This window comes from Charadrius vociferus, unplaced genomic scaffold (genome assembly GCF_000708025.1).
Source record: "Charadrius vociferus isolate BGI_N301 unplaced genomic scaffold, ASM70802v2 scaffold487, whole genome shotgun sequence".
In the NCBI taxonomy this organism is placed as follows: domain Eukaryota; kingdom Metazoa; phylum Chordata; class Aves; order Charadriiformes; family Charadriidae; genus Charadrius; species Charadrius vociferus.
In genome coordinates this window covers 1,814,009-1,832,315 of record NW_009649169.1, presented here as the reverse complement: position 1 = coordinate 1,832,315, position 18,307 = coordinate 1,814,009, and the positions used below count along the sequence as shown (strand labels likewise).

At 37.5% G+C, this 18,307-nt stretch overlaps 1 protein-coding gene across 1 annotated transcript in view; it reads right to left on the bottom strand.

Annotated features, from left to right (window-relative positions):
• The window catches only part of EPHA3 (EPH receptor A3), a 215,139-nt gene that overhangs the window by 136,117 nt on the left and 60,715 nt on the right, over positions 1-18,307 (bottom strand). The window contains exon 5 of the mRNA XM_009888511.1: positions 18,055-18,301. Coding sequence (XP_009886813.1) covers positions 18,055-18,301 — 247 coding nt within the window. The remainder of the gene's footprint in view (positions 1-18,054; positions 18,302-18,307) is intronic.

The window sequence follows — 18,307 nt, the reverse complement described above, 5'->3', positions numbered from 1 at the left end:
CATAGAATAATTCAGGTTTGAAAAGACCTTTAAGAAATAATACCTTTGATTTGAAACTTACACCTTCAAAACCAAATCCAATTAGTGCGTCAGTAAAAACCACAAAATGCGAGACCCTTAGCTAAACTTCTACCTTATTTTGTAGAATATTAATTAGAAATAGCACTCATTACAGTCATACATAATTTACTGAGCAATGCCTCTTCTGTAAGTCACTAGGAAGATGAATTATGAAAGTTAAATGTGCTAAGTGACCTCAAGGAAAGCCATTTTAGGAACAGCAAAAGTCAGCTCACTTTTGTTGCAAGGGGCTTTCTCATATGATCTCATCCATAGTGATACTATATTTATCCTCTTTCATTCAACAAAGAGGAAAAAAAATATCTCACTTCTGATTTGTTTCAAGCTAGATGTTTTCCACCCCTGACAAGGTTTAAACACACATTATGAGCTTGGTCTAGTAATCATTCAAAGCAAAATTCTGACTCAAGTCTCCAAGAACTTGGTCTGTGTAAGGACCACAGGCTTGGCCTCTTGCGAGTACTTTCACTTAATACTGAAAGGCTTCATTGTTCACTGTATTACCAGAACATGCATATGCACTTATAAATGGGAGGCATTTATCATTCTCAAACAGTGATGAGGTGGCCACGGTTCATGAAGCAAGCAGAGAGATGAGACTCAAGAAATCTGGGCCTGTTTCTCACTGGGCGACAGATTTATGTGACCAAGCAACTGCATCTTTTCCTATTTTAATACTATATTTGTAAACTGAAGATGATATTTCATTACGCTGCAGAGTGCTTTTAGAATAAGGAATTAAATTCCCTAATTGATCATTAAACAAAGAAACAACATCGCAAAAACAATCATCAGTACAATGAAATATGAATGAGACACTATTCAATGAGATTCAGGGGAAGCAGGAAGTCTCTCATTTAATAGAGCTAAAGTATTTCCATAACATCAAGTTGTATTTTAGGCCACCTTCACTAAAAGACCATTTTCTACAAGCACCGAATTTTGTGGCCTTTATACAGAAGTCCAATTTTACTGTATTTACCAAATAGAGAAAGAAATGAAAATAAGTATATAGGTAACGAGCCCTTGCAGGGATGTAGCCTCTCACGACTCTTTTGGGGCGTAGTACACCCAGTCCTCTCTGAGTGGCCATGTACCTCATATACCTTTGAGCTTACAGATGTTTTTGCTTTAGCAGCACCTGTATGGTGCAACTGCTGCCCGCCCCTTCTTGTGGGTTACACCAGTCTCATCACAGTCCTCAACCCTCTCCCCAGCACGGAGCTCCAGTGTACCTGGGATGGTGGCAAGCCCAAGGCAGGGCAGCACAGGAGGGCAGCACGTCAAAAAAAGAGCTCCCACTACCGAGAAGTGACTTCTCTGGTGTGCACCTGTGAACCCCAAAAGAGGCAACCTGCAATGAGGTCTGAAAACCAGCAGATTGTCTATTTCAGTATCAGGAAGGACGTGCTCTCCCAACACTGACAGAAGTTGCGCTACAGTAATCTTTTTAACCCTCTTTAAACAAGAATAGCACATGGTGGAGGAGGTCAGAAAGTAATAATCAACTTTATTTTTGGAGAGTCGTCTTCCCCTACAAAAGCCCTACCAGAACTGCTAGAACCATGATTTTCCTGAGTGAAAAAGACGAGCTGCACCCAGTCAGCTCCTGAGCATTGTTTGAATGCAGGCGTGATACAAAAAGCTTGTATCAACAGTCAAGAAAAACCATGTAGTACGGGTGAGGTATACAACCACTGGACACTGAAGAAAGAAAAGGGAGGAACGAAAGGAAATGGGTATAAACACAAGAAAGAAGGCAGGAAGCAAATAAAAAGTAGGTCATGAGAGCAAGTCACAGAGGAGCTTGCAGGACAGCCCAGAAGGTACACCCTGTGGTGAAGGTGGGAATTCAGGTGTGCAGCAGGAGCAGCACCCAGCACAGCACTGGAGCCCAGCAACCACGTCTGGCTGAAGCCATCACCATCAGCTGCCCAGTGACCTGCAGCGGCTATATGCATACAGGCAAAGTATTAGAAAGAGCCTTCATTTCTTCCCCTTCCAAAACCGGATGAAATCCCATATGAAACTCACTTGCACGACAATACTGGGATAGGGAAATAAGTCCCTTTCACCTGTGCAATCAGCAGTCCTGGGGATGCGATTGTCTGGGCTCACCTCCACCGTAGGTGCCTTCCATCCACCTCCCCAGAGGATCCCAGGGCAGTTTGTGCCTTCTGCCACCTCAGAAGTCCCAGCACTGGACGGAACAAGCACCTCAGCTCAACAAATCTACCAGAAACTGGCATCTGAGGGAAATCACAGAATCACTGAATTGTTTTGGTTGGAAGAGACCTTTAAAATCATCAAGTCCAACTGCCAACCCAGCGCTGCCAAGTTACCACTAAACCATGTCCCTCAGCACAACATCTACACGTGTTTTAAATACCTCCAGGGATGGTGACTCAATCTCTCGTATTTCAGAATTAAAGAAAGTGCGAGCAAAAGACTGCAACTTAAAAAGGAAACAAAGCTGAGAAGATACAAACTATAAAGTATTAACGAAAGCCACCCATTTGTATCATAATAATTTACTGCATTACTTGAATAACTATTTTTAAGCAGTGCTCTACAATGAATTATGAGCTTTCCTCAGGGTAAACCAAACTAAAACAGCTGTTAAAAAAAGTAACCGAATCACAATTCTGATTAAGCCCAGCAAACAAACATTTTTTTGGCTAGACATTAGAGCTGCTAGAGGGTTTAAATAACACTAATACTTAATTTCCGCACCAAGTTTTGGTTCTTTTCACCACATATGCCTTGATATCTAAGTCTTTAAAATAGTTTTAAAACAGACCTCTCACACTTAGAAGTGGGTTTTTTTATGCCAAAGTTTGTCTCTCTTCATCAATTCACGTAAATTTGGCATTAGCATGACGTGTTTTTAGATGAGATGTGTAACACCTATTAGTTGCTTTTTAACATCCCCTGCATTAGGTGAAATTCCTCAAATGCAGGTTTTGTTACTTGGCATTACTGACAGGGCAATATATTACGCAGCAGCAGTGGCCGGTGAACCAAATATGTCCCCTGGTCACTACGCTTAGTTCACGCGGACTGCCAGCCCCAGCATGGGGTCATCTAGCCTGATCCAGCAGCTTCTGTTCAGGTTAAGATGGAGCGTCCCATGCTGGGACAAGTAGCCTCTTCAGGCTTCACCCCCATGGTTTCCATATGTTTTCAAATAAATCTCCCTGTCCTGTATTTTATAAATTACTCTCTCAAGACATGCAAAGTGAGTAAAGGCCAGACTTTCAGTTCTTCTCTTTGTGGGATGCATCTATGTATTTATACATCTCTGTACAGAGATATATGTATAGGTATGACAGAGAGAAAATATATATCAAGACAAAAAGAGGGGGAAAAGGACAGTTTTTCTTTTAAGGCATTGAAAGGACTCATTTGAACCAGAGGACCAGACCCAAAGCCCTCAGGCATGCTGGAAATGCAGTCCTGTGAATGTAGTAATTTATGCAAATTTCTAAATTATAGGGAAGGAGCATGACAGTTGCAAACCATTTCAATACATTGCTAATTGAAGCATTTTTCATGCACGTAGCTATAATGAAACTGTGATCATCGGAATCTGTAAAATACAAAACCAAAAGCAATAAAAACAAAGCCTTTAGGTTACTATAATTCTTCTGTAACAAGACATGTATGGGCAACTGGTGATATTTTTTGTAACTGATAGCAAATATTTATTTTTTAAAAAGCCTCGATGTACAAACATTCCATTAAGTTTCTTACAAATACCCACTATACATAAAGCTGGCAGAACTGGTCTCTAAATAATAAGAGATGTAAAACCACCAGTGTGTACATAGCTGTCTATATTGTAACCTAAGTTTCAGCTGGACCAAATTACATCCACAAATACACAATTATTGTAAATATTTGTGCTGTTGAAGCTCAGCTGTTGTTTTTTGTAAGCCACTATTTTTACATTAAATACTTGCTAAAGAATCTCTTTACTTATTCGTTTATTAAATTGATCATTCGAAAGTTGGACTCCATCTATTAGTAAAATCACACAGCTAACTGCTTTTGTCTTCTAATTGGATAACATGCACTTAAATTAGTATCACACAAATGCTACATACGTCACTGAAATGTTTATAAGTTCATGTTGATGTTAGTTATAGAGACTAGCCAGCTGGAATCGAAAAGAATACCACTTGACTAATACTATTAGCTCACCAACTGTCTCGTATTTTAAATTACAATATAATAGAAAATGGTTTTGAATGACTGACAGAGCTAAAGATCTTCACTAGGTAAATTGGCTAAACGATTTATTCCCAATTTTGCAGATTTCATAACCTGATTTGTAAGGTATTTCACAAATACAAAAAGAAATTTATTCACTGCTTTACTGTACTGCTTTCCCTAACTGTAGAGTGATCTGCTGCTATTTAAGAGGAACAGCATTTTATCAAAAAGCCACATGTTCTTATCCATATAAGAACTTCTTATTGTCTGAAATGCTTGGCTTGTTCCCATCAAATCAATGGGAACTTTGCAACTGATTTCAGAGACGGCATGAGCAACCCCTATATGCAGTCAGAGACTTTGCATGTAAAGACAAAAGAAAAAATATACTCCACTAAGCAGCTATTCCCCCATGCCCCACCCTTAGAGAAGGTGAAAGCAAGCTTTGCTGATGAGGAAAGCATTCCTCCTCATTCAGGCCATTGCTGTTTTCAGCTGACAGACTCCAGCGTGCCATCATCTGTCTCTGTCACGGGTTCCACCGACTCCTACTGAGAGCCAGCAACGAGCATCAATCCTCAGCCAAACAGCCTGCCAGCTATGTGAGACGGGAAAGCTGGCTTTCTCTACCCACCACTCTCTCTTACCAAAACAGAAACAGAGGAGACAACGACAAAAAAGTAGCCTGTGCAAAGGTCTGCAGGTCCATCACAGCATGAGAAGGTGAATTAAAAAGTTATGTCAACAACAACAAAGAAAAAATGATTGCTTTGATTTTATGAATAGCTACTGATGCAGAAGGTGAAGCATGGTGTGGGCACCGTAACCCTTTCCTCCTGCCTTCTCTACACGTGTCCTCGCTCCTCAGGGAAAAGTAGCCACACAGCCACCCGCCATTTTTACTAGTTTCTTTTCAGTTGAACTCCTCCAGAATGATCAAGCCTTTATTTTATAGGAAACTCTTTATTAGAAGTTATGAAAGCCTTGCAAGCAGGGTCTTGATGACTCTCCAATGGGACTCTAAAAAACATTTTATACCTTTAACAATAGTTGTCTTCATAAACTTTTTTTTTTTTTTTTCAATCTCTATACGAAATTGCAATCACACCTTTTCATGTTTTCAACTTGACATAAAGGAAACCCCTAATGGGAGCTGGCATTAACAATTCTGCTTACATCCAAGAGTCTCCAGTATGTAACAGTCAAGTTCCTCTGACTTCAAACTTCTTCATAATTACTATAGGAAGGAAAGAATAATATATTTTCTTTTTCTTCAACTAGAAACCTTCTCAGATTACTGCAGGACATGACTGCTATCCAAAAAGAGCAAGTGTTTCTAAATTGGTTGCAGAGACAGCATGCAACATTGTTTTTATTCTTTGGTTTTTAAAAGAACCTTTGGATACAGTCAGATTTTCAACTCATAGAAATAGTCCACAGAAAGTCAACAGAACACATCATCAAGCACCACAATACAAGCTGCAAAGCACCAAATCAGATTTACAATCCATAATAAAAGACCAAAAGCCACAACTGAATCAAAACACATAATCTCTAAGATGTCAAGAGCATTTCCAAAGTCCTAGGTTCACAGCAATAGCAAAGATTTTTTTTTTTTACAGTCTCCCAAATGATCCTACAAAATCAGACGTATACCACAGTACAATGAATACATAAACTCGTGTTCACATGTGACTTGACCAAACCAATCCAGGGAAAAATCCCCTTCCTGCCCTCAGACCTCAAATCTAGCAAAAAGATTAATGTAGAAGGCAGGAGCAGAACATAACATCAAAGGTGCCTAAGAAAAGTCAACATGGAGGAGCATCAGTACCCTCGAGCTACATCTGATTGCTAGCTGTGGCCAGTCCAATGCTTCAGAGGAAAATGAAAGATGCAACAACTCAAAAGCCAAATTACTACGTTACAGTGGAAAAAAATACTTCCAAATAGTGGCAATTATAAAGCATAGTATGAAAATAATACAAACTACAAATAGACAATAATTTATGAAAAATCATCAAATCAGTATGCTTTTTTATTCTGCTTTCTTTTTGAGAGTATTATAACCTGGCACTTCTCTCTCTAGTAGAGAGAAACTAGTTTTATACCACCACATATCTACTCACAAATGCAATATAAGATATTGCATTCATGAGTAATATATTAGAATATTTCCTGCCATACAAAAAGAAGAAAACACCTGTAGCGTGCATGATTGTTTCAACCTGGTGGATGTGCAATCTGTGGATGCACATCTGGGGATTGGATGCTAACATGCAAGCGTGAAGTAACGGCTTGACTGCTATGATTGCAAGATAGACAAGGAAGCTTCCCAACAGATGGATAACTGACAGGCTATAAAATAATCCCTAATTATAACAGAACTTGGGGTAGATGGCATGCCTGGGTTTAAGGCAGTAATTTAAACATACTGGCCCTGGAAAGTAATTATTGCACAGAAAAACAATGTACTCAGTTCCAAAGAAGCCTTTAATCCATGTTTAAACAAGCTCTATGCTAAACAGACTTGTGCCTGAACACCTGCTTTTACCACAGGATTTAGAGTTTTTGTGTGTTTTTCAATTAAAAGACCAATATTTAACTTTTGAGGGGAAGAGCAGGGTGTAGTTGCTCAGGGAAGAGATTAAGAATTAAGGTTAGGTTGTTATCACTGCATCACTGCAGATGTGAATCACAAGTAAAACTAGAAATCCGAAAGAGTGAAAACTAACGCAATCCCCGTTGCCATCACATTTCAGATTCGCTGTGGATTGGAACAGATCAGTAGCATGGCTGCAGTGTGGGGACAAACAAGGATTAACCCCTACTCGGGCCAAAAACCTCCGCTACCCTCTTCCTCCAGCCCTCTCGGGGATCTCCTCCTCCTCACCGCTGCAAGCAAGCAGCTGGAGAGGGCAGAGACTGGGGGGACTCGGGACTTCCCCTGCCGCAGCCCCCCTCCACACACACACCTCTTCCCTGGCCACAGCAGCTGTCTGCCTGCAAACGCGGCATGAAGCAGCTGTTCCCAAAGGATGTGGATGATGAACTGCACCTCTGAATCATACTTACAAAGGGAAACTATAGATATACATGACTACTGGCAAGTGCTTTATCTCATGTCCCACTACTAAGTACTCTGCAGGACAGAAGGCTCTTTGAATCGCTGTACCATGAAAAAACAGTCCACTGAGTTCAGGACAAGATACAGCCCTTTGGCTTTTAAGTTGTTTCCATAATGTCTGAGACACTGCTAGTTTTATACTCACAGCTCTTGAAAACCCAGCAATGTAAAGAAACACCAAGCAATCATTCTTCAAATGCTGGCCAGAAGAAAATCAGAGCATTTGCACACCACCTTCCTCTGAAGGGAAGGCTCTTGAGAAAACAATAAATCTTTTCTAGACTTGCAACTTCCTTTAGACAGTGATCACTGAAACACAAGAGATGTGCCCCCATTTACTGTAGTCCAGATCAGCTTTAAATCTTTCAGTGCAACACACTCATTATTACAATTTTATTATCATTTGCAGAACAATCCCATGCAGGACCTACCATATACCCAAACACAGACTTCAGTCAGTCACCACATTTTTCCCCCCCTGAAAACTGAATATCCTTTTTGCAGTTAGGCACAGAGAAAACTTGCACAGAGATACTCATCTTCCTTGAAAGACATTATTAAATCACACTCCTGTCTGAACTCAAATCAATATCCTTTCCTTTCTCACAAGAGCCTCTAACTTTTTAACTTTTTTTTTTTTTTTTAAAGAATACTGAACTGCAGCATTTAGGCTTCAATGAAACAATTACACAGGTATATTTTACTTACCATGGCAAATTTTTCTCTCTATTCTTCTCTCTCCTCTTGTTCTGACCCTTTTAAAAAACTGTCTTTAGCTCGCTTTCTTCCACCACCTGCTGTGGTTAGTGTGGGTAGAGAAAAAATACAGAAGCCGATTCCCCTTTTACTATTAATTTCATTGCCAGTTCATCGCCTCATATAGTAGGAGAAACAAGACCATCATTGCTTATTAAATATCATGCACAGGTAGCAATTATATTTTTCTAATTCTGTCCCCTGTGTTAACAAAAACATATTTGTATGGCCTGTGAAAGCTCTGGACACCCCATCTTCACAGTCAGAGAAGTCAAAGAAGGTTATACACTGTTTAAAAGTGGCAGCTTAATGAACAATCTATTAATGTATGAAACAAAGTCCATTAGCTGTGGTTAACTGAGATTTCTGAACTTTACTTTTTAACTCTAATATATCCCATTTTATATCCCATTTCCTACAAAGCTTTTTTTTTTTTTTTTTTCCCCAGGATGAACACCAGTTTTACAGCTGGAACAGTGATCTCATCTTCATGGTTAATACACTTGACTTCACTTCAAGTCACAATCTCTCAGCCCTGCTTTAGTTTTCCATATTATTCTTTTGAGAACAAAACCTGGAAATTCCTAAAACAGATTTGAGGAGCAGCTTGTTAAAATAACTGTCCATACCTGTCATCTCAGTATTACGACAGCTTTATCAAAATAAGAAAAAATATCCTGTTAGACGTTCAGAAAATTCAAGCTGATTTGTAATCTAAAGAAGCACATTACAGCAGCTGGAAATGTCCCTGTTAAACTGGAACTACATACTATTGAATAATTTGCTTGTATTTATTTGTATACTAATAATGACTACATTATGCCATTCAATATGAAAGCAAAGGAGCAATTCTTATTTACTGTGTCCTACAGCCTCTTACTATTAACAAGACATTAAAAAAAAAATGCTGCAGAATACACTTACAACTAAAACAATTCTATACATGCCTACCTAAATCTTAGAATTACCTCTACATATATTAAGGGACTGTTCAGGGCAGGTCAAATCCAGTATGAGTGAACTCTGTATAAGGTAAAACATCAAAGAACATGTTTAATATCTCAATTTAATATGTTTGCCAAACTTTATGTCTTTTCTTACTTCAGCTGGGTAACAGATGACCGTTTCAACATATTTTACTGCTTTATAATAATCACCTTAGTGGTTTTCTCTTTTTTTCTAACAGAATTTCCATAAACAACATTTGGGGAAACAAAAAAAGATGCATTCCTAGAGATAAGTACACTGTTGGGCAAGGTTTTTGGTCACTTATTTATTGGCATTTCTTACAGCAAAGGGGCTGGGTACTTCCAAGTGATTTCTTCCATTCCTCACCTTCCATTAAAAATCTCTGCCAAATCAAAGAGAAGAGAGTCTATGTATTTGTTTTTTACCTAGAACAATTTTTTTTTTTTGTGGAAAATGGTTCCTCCAAATTGGAGGACAAATGAATTCTTCCTACGATTTTGAACTCCTGATGGCCACCTTACTCCTACGCGTAAACTGACCACTGCAGCTTAGGCTGACTACTTTCATTAGGTTTCACGCTATTCATGTGCTCAATTTACTAGAATTTAAGTATGTGTATAAAGGCAGTGTGACCTAAGTGAATTCTTCAATACTCTGCTAACAGTGCATGAACTCAGGTATTAGACATCCTCTCTAACAATGGCGTGTTATTTTGGTTGAAAATTTCGAAGCAATCATTCTATGAAACTTTGATACAGCACAAAGAACGGCCTGCACAGGGTTATGAACAAACTGTGCATTTTCAAAGGCCATAACCCTCTTCTGTCACTTAATCACCGTTATTAGTAATAATAATAAATATTTTAAAATAACTACAAAAGAAGTATCATGGGATAAAGTACAATTCAAAAAAGCACACAGATTGGAAATACCAATGGCAAGTAAAAATGCATTACTTCAACCATGTTGTTGAAGAGAACTGTCCTGTATCACTTCTGCAGTTATTCAGGCTTGGCACAGTGTCAACTTTTACCATATGGCTTTTTCTTCCCTTGTTGAAAGTGAATCTTTCTGTCAAAGAGCAGCTGTTCTAAATTATCACATCAAATTTTAACCTTACAGTAGACAACCACTGAACCCACAGATTCATGATAGTGAAACAGTTCGCCTCCTTGACCTATGAAGGATTTGTAGTTGTTTAGGTTTATTTCTACCTCAGCACAACAGCTACACCAATTGTCAGGGTATTCGATGCAGGCAGGTACTTACAGCTGAAGCTACAAACAAATTCGAGGCAATGAACTTCTCATCTTCTCTCCCTAAAAAGACTGTGGGAAGTCCAAGTTATTATGTTCCTGTTGTGCTATCAAGAATAAAACTGCAATTTCAAATGCAAAGAAAATTAGACATTACAAATGGAACTCTTGTTATTCAGTTTGTAATCCAAAGAAACAGACACTTCTGATACTTTTCCTGCAGTCTAAGTGTTTCAATAAAGTCTGATATCAATTACTGGTTATTTAGATGTCTGCCAACAGCATGTTTTGACAACATCTCGTGCTTCACGCTGAGGAGCAGCAGACATATAGAAGAGTCTTGTCGTCTTGTACTCATCTTTCAAGATGGTTCTTACTTTAAGAGCATTTTCATCGAACGTTATCAAAACTTACAGCTCTCACTACAATTGCTCTCTATTAAAGTCTAGTACCAGCTGTCAGTTGTAATGCAAACTCCTGTTAGCCTTTGTAAGTTCCACTCTGGAACTAATAAGGGATTGTCAAATAGCTCTATACGCAGATGAGAGTGGCAGAGAAACCGATGGAAAAAGCGCGTGTTCAATGAATTCACGCCAAAAATACAATCTTTGTGCAACTCTGAGCTAAGCTGATATTGAAAGTCACCAAAGGCGCTACAAGCAAAACATGCCTAGGATGATACTATTAATTTAGTTTTTAATCTTTTGAAAGCCTGCAAAGCAGCAAAGCCATTAAGATGAAAAGGTTAAGGAAATGCCAGCAAGATCCCTTCGGATTCTCTGTAATAGACATCCATAAGATATTTGCAGTAAAATACTGTACAAAAATTCAACAGTAGTGATCCTGAACATACAAGTGTCAGAGAACCAAGGCAAAAATTTCTACGTTAAAAAGAGGAAGCAAATGTCTCACACATGCTTGCCAAATTGTAGACAGTCTGGATCAATAACCAATAGTATTCCACTACTTCAGGGAGGATTTGCTGGAGTTTTTTTGTTCGGGTTTCGAGGGGTGGGTGGGGAGCTTTTTGTTGCTTGAAAAACAGGTGAAGGGATAAGGAAGAAATTGCCAAAATACGCACAATGCAGCATAGCAAGCACCACCCCTAAACTGGTAAGAGATCTGGATTGAACAAACATACAGAGCAACTGGATTACGCAGCATTTTGTGAGTCATTAACACTTTTGCAAATATTTCATTTTCTGAGTGAACCTTTCCATTTTCCAACTAGTTTCAAATAGAGAAATTAAATTCTGAATTACCTAATTATGTCATATGTTGACACTGTAGTATGTTCACTACTTGGACAGAAGTACTAGTAAGCTCTTTTTAAAGAACGCTAATACTAGATTCCTAGTCACTGAACATTAAAAAAATGAACAGAAATACTTATAATCATGTTTTTGTTTAAATATCTCTATAACAATCTGCAAGAAATTCAGTAAAGATTCTTCTTAAGTAACTAGAGAGCACTGCAACAACACTTTTCTAACTGGAGAATCTGTAAAATATATATTAAAAAAATCTCTTTTCTAGTAATTTCAGAATGTTTCTTTTTAATTTTTACTCATTTAGGCCATGTGACAAATGTGTTTACAAACGGTAAGATCCTGCCCAAGAAATTTTGCCTTCAAAACGTGCATTTTAAATTTACAGCTTACGATTGATGAATTGTAGAATAATTTCAAAATTTGTAACAGTCAGAAAATGTTACATAAAAAGTTGGCTGTGATCTTTCTGAAGTATTCAGTGCAGCAGAATTCTTCCCCTATAAAAAATCATCTGGATATCTCCGACATAACTTTCGTAAGTGTTAAATAAATTCTAAGCAAGAAGGTAAATCCTTCATTGTGTGCTCTGTTTATGTACTTACAGAATATAGAGTGGATGAAAACAATGAATATTTTACAAATAAAGTGATTCATAATTTATAACTGCTGTCATTTTAGTTTACCAGCTTGCAAGATTAAGTCCCTTTTAAAAAGCATCTCTGTTGCTTTTTAAAATCAAAACAATACTTCAAACCAAAGGGAAAAAAAACAAATACACATCAAACCTCTGCTTTAAAAAATGTGAATCCTTAGCTTTTTCAGACTTCATGTAAAAGGAAACTCTCTTAATAGTTCCATTATTATACGATATATCATATGATCAATTCCTATATTTTGTCAAACATAATTGTCCCTATACAGAGTCTAAGAATTAAAACCACACGCTTTTGTAATCTAAGAACCACATCCAAGCCACTCAGCCATTTCCAAGGGAAAATGTTATCATCTTTGCAGTTGCAGCAAGCACATGTGTCTTCCGTCTGTTTTCACTTGAATAAAGTTGAGTAGTTCCACACAGTACCTTTTCTCTTTATATGTAAAGTTATCTTTTATCTACTGATATAAGCAATTAAAAAGTATATTTACGTATGCAGAGACAAAATGGTTATTTAAAGCATAGGAAGAAAAAAAGAAATCTAGAGAAATGTTTTTTTATCCTTAGTATTAATGATGTTTTACATATTTTTATCTCAAGTACAGCATTCATTCTACTGAAACTATTAAGCAATGCATGCAATGGTTCAGATTTAGCAGTCACAGATGGCATTCCTTTCATATCTCCATAAACTCAGAAAGAGAAGTATGATTTAGGATATGCCCACTATACAACTTGAAGCACCGAGTAATTTAGTGTTAGGGGAAATTCTGTGAAGTCATTTCTGCAATAACCAGGCACAGTGGGTGAACTTCACCTCTCCCTCCTTTACCCCTTATTCCCTCTTCTCCCATTCAATCCACCTGATTAATTGCTAAAAATTATATACATACAGCAGGACTGTTGCATTACATTCTCTTTTTTCTTCTGATTTGTTATAGAAAATGTGTCAGTCACTTGTGGTTAAAACTTACAATTTTATTAGATAATATTACACAGGAAATTTACAGTTCAGACTTACTCAATTCCAGTGACTAAAATTTAGAAACTATACCTATCATAGCATGCAGAAAATGTAATTCTGTGCTTTCCGAGTCATTCTGTTCAGGCCCACCAATTTAATTTTCCATTTGACAACCAGAGTCACAAAGCTTATTTTTGGTCTACAGGGTCACCTGTTGGAAGCATTCAAAAAGCATTCAAGCTCACTCGTACTCCCACATAGATAAACAATTGCCCACTGCATGTGTGCTAATTAAGTATATCATAATGAAAAATATCATTCTCCATGTCCAGCTAGTCTTTCTGAAGTAAATGAAATAAATCAACAAAAGAATAGACACATTCAGGATGAAATAGATTTATTAGTCCAAGCCTGCCAGTGCAGGATTTCCTTTATCATCCAGTTACTGCATTTTTTAAAAAACCATCTCCTGAAATGAGGTTCCATTATTTCTGAGGAGACTTCCAGATTACTACAGAACTAGACATTTTTTTCTAACACTTAGCCTATAGTTTTCCCACTTATTTTGATACTTTTACCCCAACTAACCAACCTTCACATGGTGAGATCTATTTCCTCGCTGCAGCGTTCCAAAACTGAGCCTATCTTCTCCCCATACAAATCACTCACTGGGCAGGTGATGTGAATGCTCCTTTTATTGATCTTTGGGCTGCTCCAAACACTATGCCACTGCATAATCTGCTGGTGTACTTGCAACTAAATTAGTGCACGCAAACTTCATTGCCCTTTTCATAAAAATCACATTGTTTACTTTGAAGATGTACAGAGGCAGTCAAAAAGGATGAGTAGAGGTATGGCACCAGTAGCCTGCCCTCCAAATAAGGCGGCACTAGTAGAGAGGGAGAGTTAGGTAAACAGGTATTAGAGACGAGGTATTAGACATGAAAGAGATGTAGAAAAATGTTACCAGAGAAGCGGAAAAGGGAGCAGTTATTTTCTCACTATACAAGGAAAACCTTACCCAACTGACTTTAAACTGAAGGCTTAAACACAGCAAGAGGATATGTTTTTCACACAAGACATTATTTATTCATTAACATAAAAACTTACAGACACTAAAAATATAAATGAGTCAAAAAAATAGACAAATTAACAGGTGACACGTCTCTCATTCCTATTATACATAGTTTTTCTTACAAGATATATCTTAAGTCTTAGGAAGTCAACAGTTGATTGGCAGACAATGAAAGGTATACCAAGTAAAACACTGCTTTATGCAGTTTCTTCTACTTTTCTTTAAGAATCTGCAATAGCCACTGTCAGAGAAAGAATACTAAGGCAGGTAAAGCTCTGATCTGATGTACTATAGCTGTTTGATGGGGAACAACTGGAAATGATGCATTATCTTTTTTGACTAGGGAATAGCATGGAGACTGTTAGGAAACATTAGGTTCAGCATGCAGTTCCAGCCAGTTGTTTTTTTCTAATGAAAACAAATTAAAATACAGTAATTCTAAGTGAGGAGATGCTATAAAGATGCAGTTTGACCAAAAAGGCATGAAGACAACAATGAAATATTAGAATAAGATTAAATAGACAGGACCACTATGATGCTAGTGCTAACAAAGATGTAATAACAAACAGTCTACAGCAGATGATATGTACCATATTTAGTTAACTAACATACGTATTAGCTAAGGGGGACAAAAAAAAAAAATATGTATGAAAGTGGCTTTTTCAACGCCCTGACACATCTTACCTTACTTATGCAAACCCACTCCCTCCAAAATACTGAACATGTGCAAAAGTCTTTGCTAGAGGAGGTGATAAGTTTTAGAGCTGTTATCCTAAAGTAAACCGCAAAGACCAGAATTCCTCAAGGCAAGCTATACAACTTGCTTTTGAGAAATCATTTCTCCACACACGCACAATAATGAGGACAAGGATGGTCACAGCAAAAATGGTCCTGATTCTTTAACTGACAGGTACGTATTATACGTGTAAAATACTTACTAGTTTGTAGGACCCAGAACAGAGCAACAGGCTTTCCAACAAGAACCAATATGCTGAGTAAAGCTAATAGTCCAGTCTTGGCTTTTTAGAGCTATAAGGCAAATATGTTCTAAAAACATGTATGTTTTTATATGTGTACATACATCAATAACAAAAAAAGGCTTGAAACTTATGTGGTCTTTTCCTACTTATGCCCAGACAGGGAAGCAGTCGTGGAAAATGGTACAATTTCTGTTATTTGAGGCCATGACCATCCCTTAATATTTTTCAAAGTACCAAGAAAAGCTGTTCTGAATGCAACTTAAATAGGCTGATGATATACCATTAGGGTTCTTCATTTTAATCATTAGTGATAATCTTCTGTTAATGTAAAATGACATTGTTTCCAAAAACAGCATTACCGAAACAAACCAACCAACCAACAAAATCAGAAACAGTCTGACTGTAGGACCACATAATAACAGACATTAAGTTGTTGAATGCTTCCAACTACTGTGAAGACAAGAATTTCTATCACTTATTACTCTTTCAAACTTTGGCTGAAACATTTTTTTCCTAATTATTACTTCATTCCAGCCCATGCTTGTTAACATCATTTTGAATCTTCTTTAGACTCTAGAATTCTGTTTCTACTGCCCTATAGTTGACAAAAAAAACCCCAACAAACAAACAAAAAACCCCACAAAAACGTTAAACCCTAATACCCTAAAAGAAGGAGCAAGCGAAGGAGAGAGAAAAAGAAAATGAAAGGTGCAGGAGCAGCCCTAAGCCTGAGGTCAAAACTGAACTCTTTTTCCGAGCTTTCCAACTCCGGCTGAGTTACCGATGCCGACAAATGGGAGGTTTTGAATTACTGACTGCTTTTAGAATGCCACTTCAATCACACCACACTGAAAATATTTGATAAATATGACTTCCAATAAAAGTTAGTAGAACATTACACGTTAAATCAGAACAAACCAGAAGGAGCTGTCACTATTGTTAATGGTTTCATCATATATCACCAACAGTTGACCAACACCAGGTGAGGAAGTAAAAAACAAAAAACAAAAAAACCCAAAAAACAAAAAGAAAAAGATAGTAGTCCAATAGCCTAATTCCATGACTTCCAAATCACGTAGATATACTACGAGTGAGTGACACATGGATGTGAACTCACTCAACAGGAGCTGCCTTGCCTACCCCAAGCATCTGATAACCTTTTTTTCATAAAACAATTTACTTTATTTTACTTTATTACCTCAACTTTTGCTCAATTGTAGTCTGACACTTTCTGGGGGGATTCTCTTTTTGTGCCAATGTGTAACAAATTCTAAACCGACAACTTTCAACCATTTACAAGTACACAGGCTCTAGAGTAAGCAAGACTACAAACAGTGGTGAAAAGGGTATCACTAACATTTTATCATTTTGGAGGACCTATAAAGTATTTCTGATAATAAAATAATAAAATATCCTCTCCCAGATTCAGCTCTTAACACCAAAGTTTAAGTCCTCTTTAATATTGAGTATGCCAAAAAAGCATAGTCAAAAGACTCAGCTCCCCAGTTTATTCATTTTAAGGGCAAAACCAATTTAAAATCTACTTAAAAGCAAAACCAAACCAAACCAAACAGACTCTTACCCCTTTCCTCCCACACCTGCCTGGCAATTTCTGAGAAAAAGTAACCTTAATTAGAGCAACAATTTTCACAATGACCTGGCTATGGTTTGATGGGCTTCTAGTAGCTCCCCAGGACTTGTCTGTATGACAGATTGCTGTAGGACCAATGAAAAAGGAATACGTGTTCTCTCAACCAGGTTCAGAATACTTTAAATTTCTGTTCTTATGGATATATGCATACACACGTACACAAACACACGTACACACACCCCGTATCTCATCTACTCCTCCTTCCATCCATGATATATCCACATATTACTGTTTAACTTTTACTTAATTATTTAATGGAAGACCCTTTGCCACAGACCGCACCCTTTAAGGCACTCTGTGAAAAGAGGTTTAAGATTCAATTAGCAAACAACTTCAAAATGTACTTTTGTAAAAAACAAAATGTAGACCACCATTATTTTGGTTGATATTACAATTAGGTAAATATAATATACATTTCTCTAACATTTACAAGACCATTTCTGGAAAAAGTCAAAAACCCTGGTGTAGTCTTGTTCTTGGGAGCATTCACATAACCACAGTTTGCAGAAACCAAAAGTTTGGAAAAAATTAGTTTGAGTTAAATAGATGAGTATTCATGAAAATGCAATTTGAAGTTCAAATATTACTTTTTCAAATTTATCTGCATTTCGGAACTATGCTACCTGAAACAATGCCACCTATTTTTTTCTGACCAATCCCAATTAATCAACACAGTTGATTAGCGAATATTATACATCAAGCCAAAAAGTCTAAAAAAATCACACAAAAACCCCCCAAATATTTTGATACAAGCAATGCATTTGAGAAAACTATAATCTACTGAAAGGAAGTCCAAGAATGGTCATAGAGACTAGATTTTTTTTTTTTTTACATACTGTCTTAACTAAAAATCAATCGTTGACCCTTATTAAATTTTTTAGCAAATTACATTTTTTACACAGATTAAATAAACCCCATTTTCATGGTGATTTCATGAACTAATTTATTTCTCTCAATAATTTGGAGAAAATTAACACGATCCAATACACAGAGGAGGGACATAAAGTGAAGCCCCTGTTAATAATTGAACTATGAACATGGAGGGCATTGTTACCTTGGCACGCAAAGCCTCTTTCTTCATAGCCAGCATTACACAAGCACTTCCCTATGGGCACTAGCCATTCTCCTTCTGTACTGCAATACATCTTGGGTGGCTCTTCCTCCTTGGAATGATTGACACAAGAACCCCGCACCTCCACCAGTGACTGGGAGTCCATGGGTACCGTATCTGGAAACATGGCGAGGTTCTTGACAGTGAAAGGGCACTTTTTGAAGTACACTCGCACCGAGACTAAGGCAACGCACGC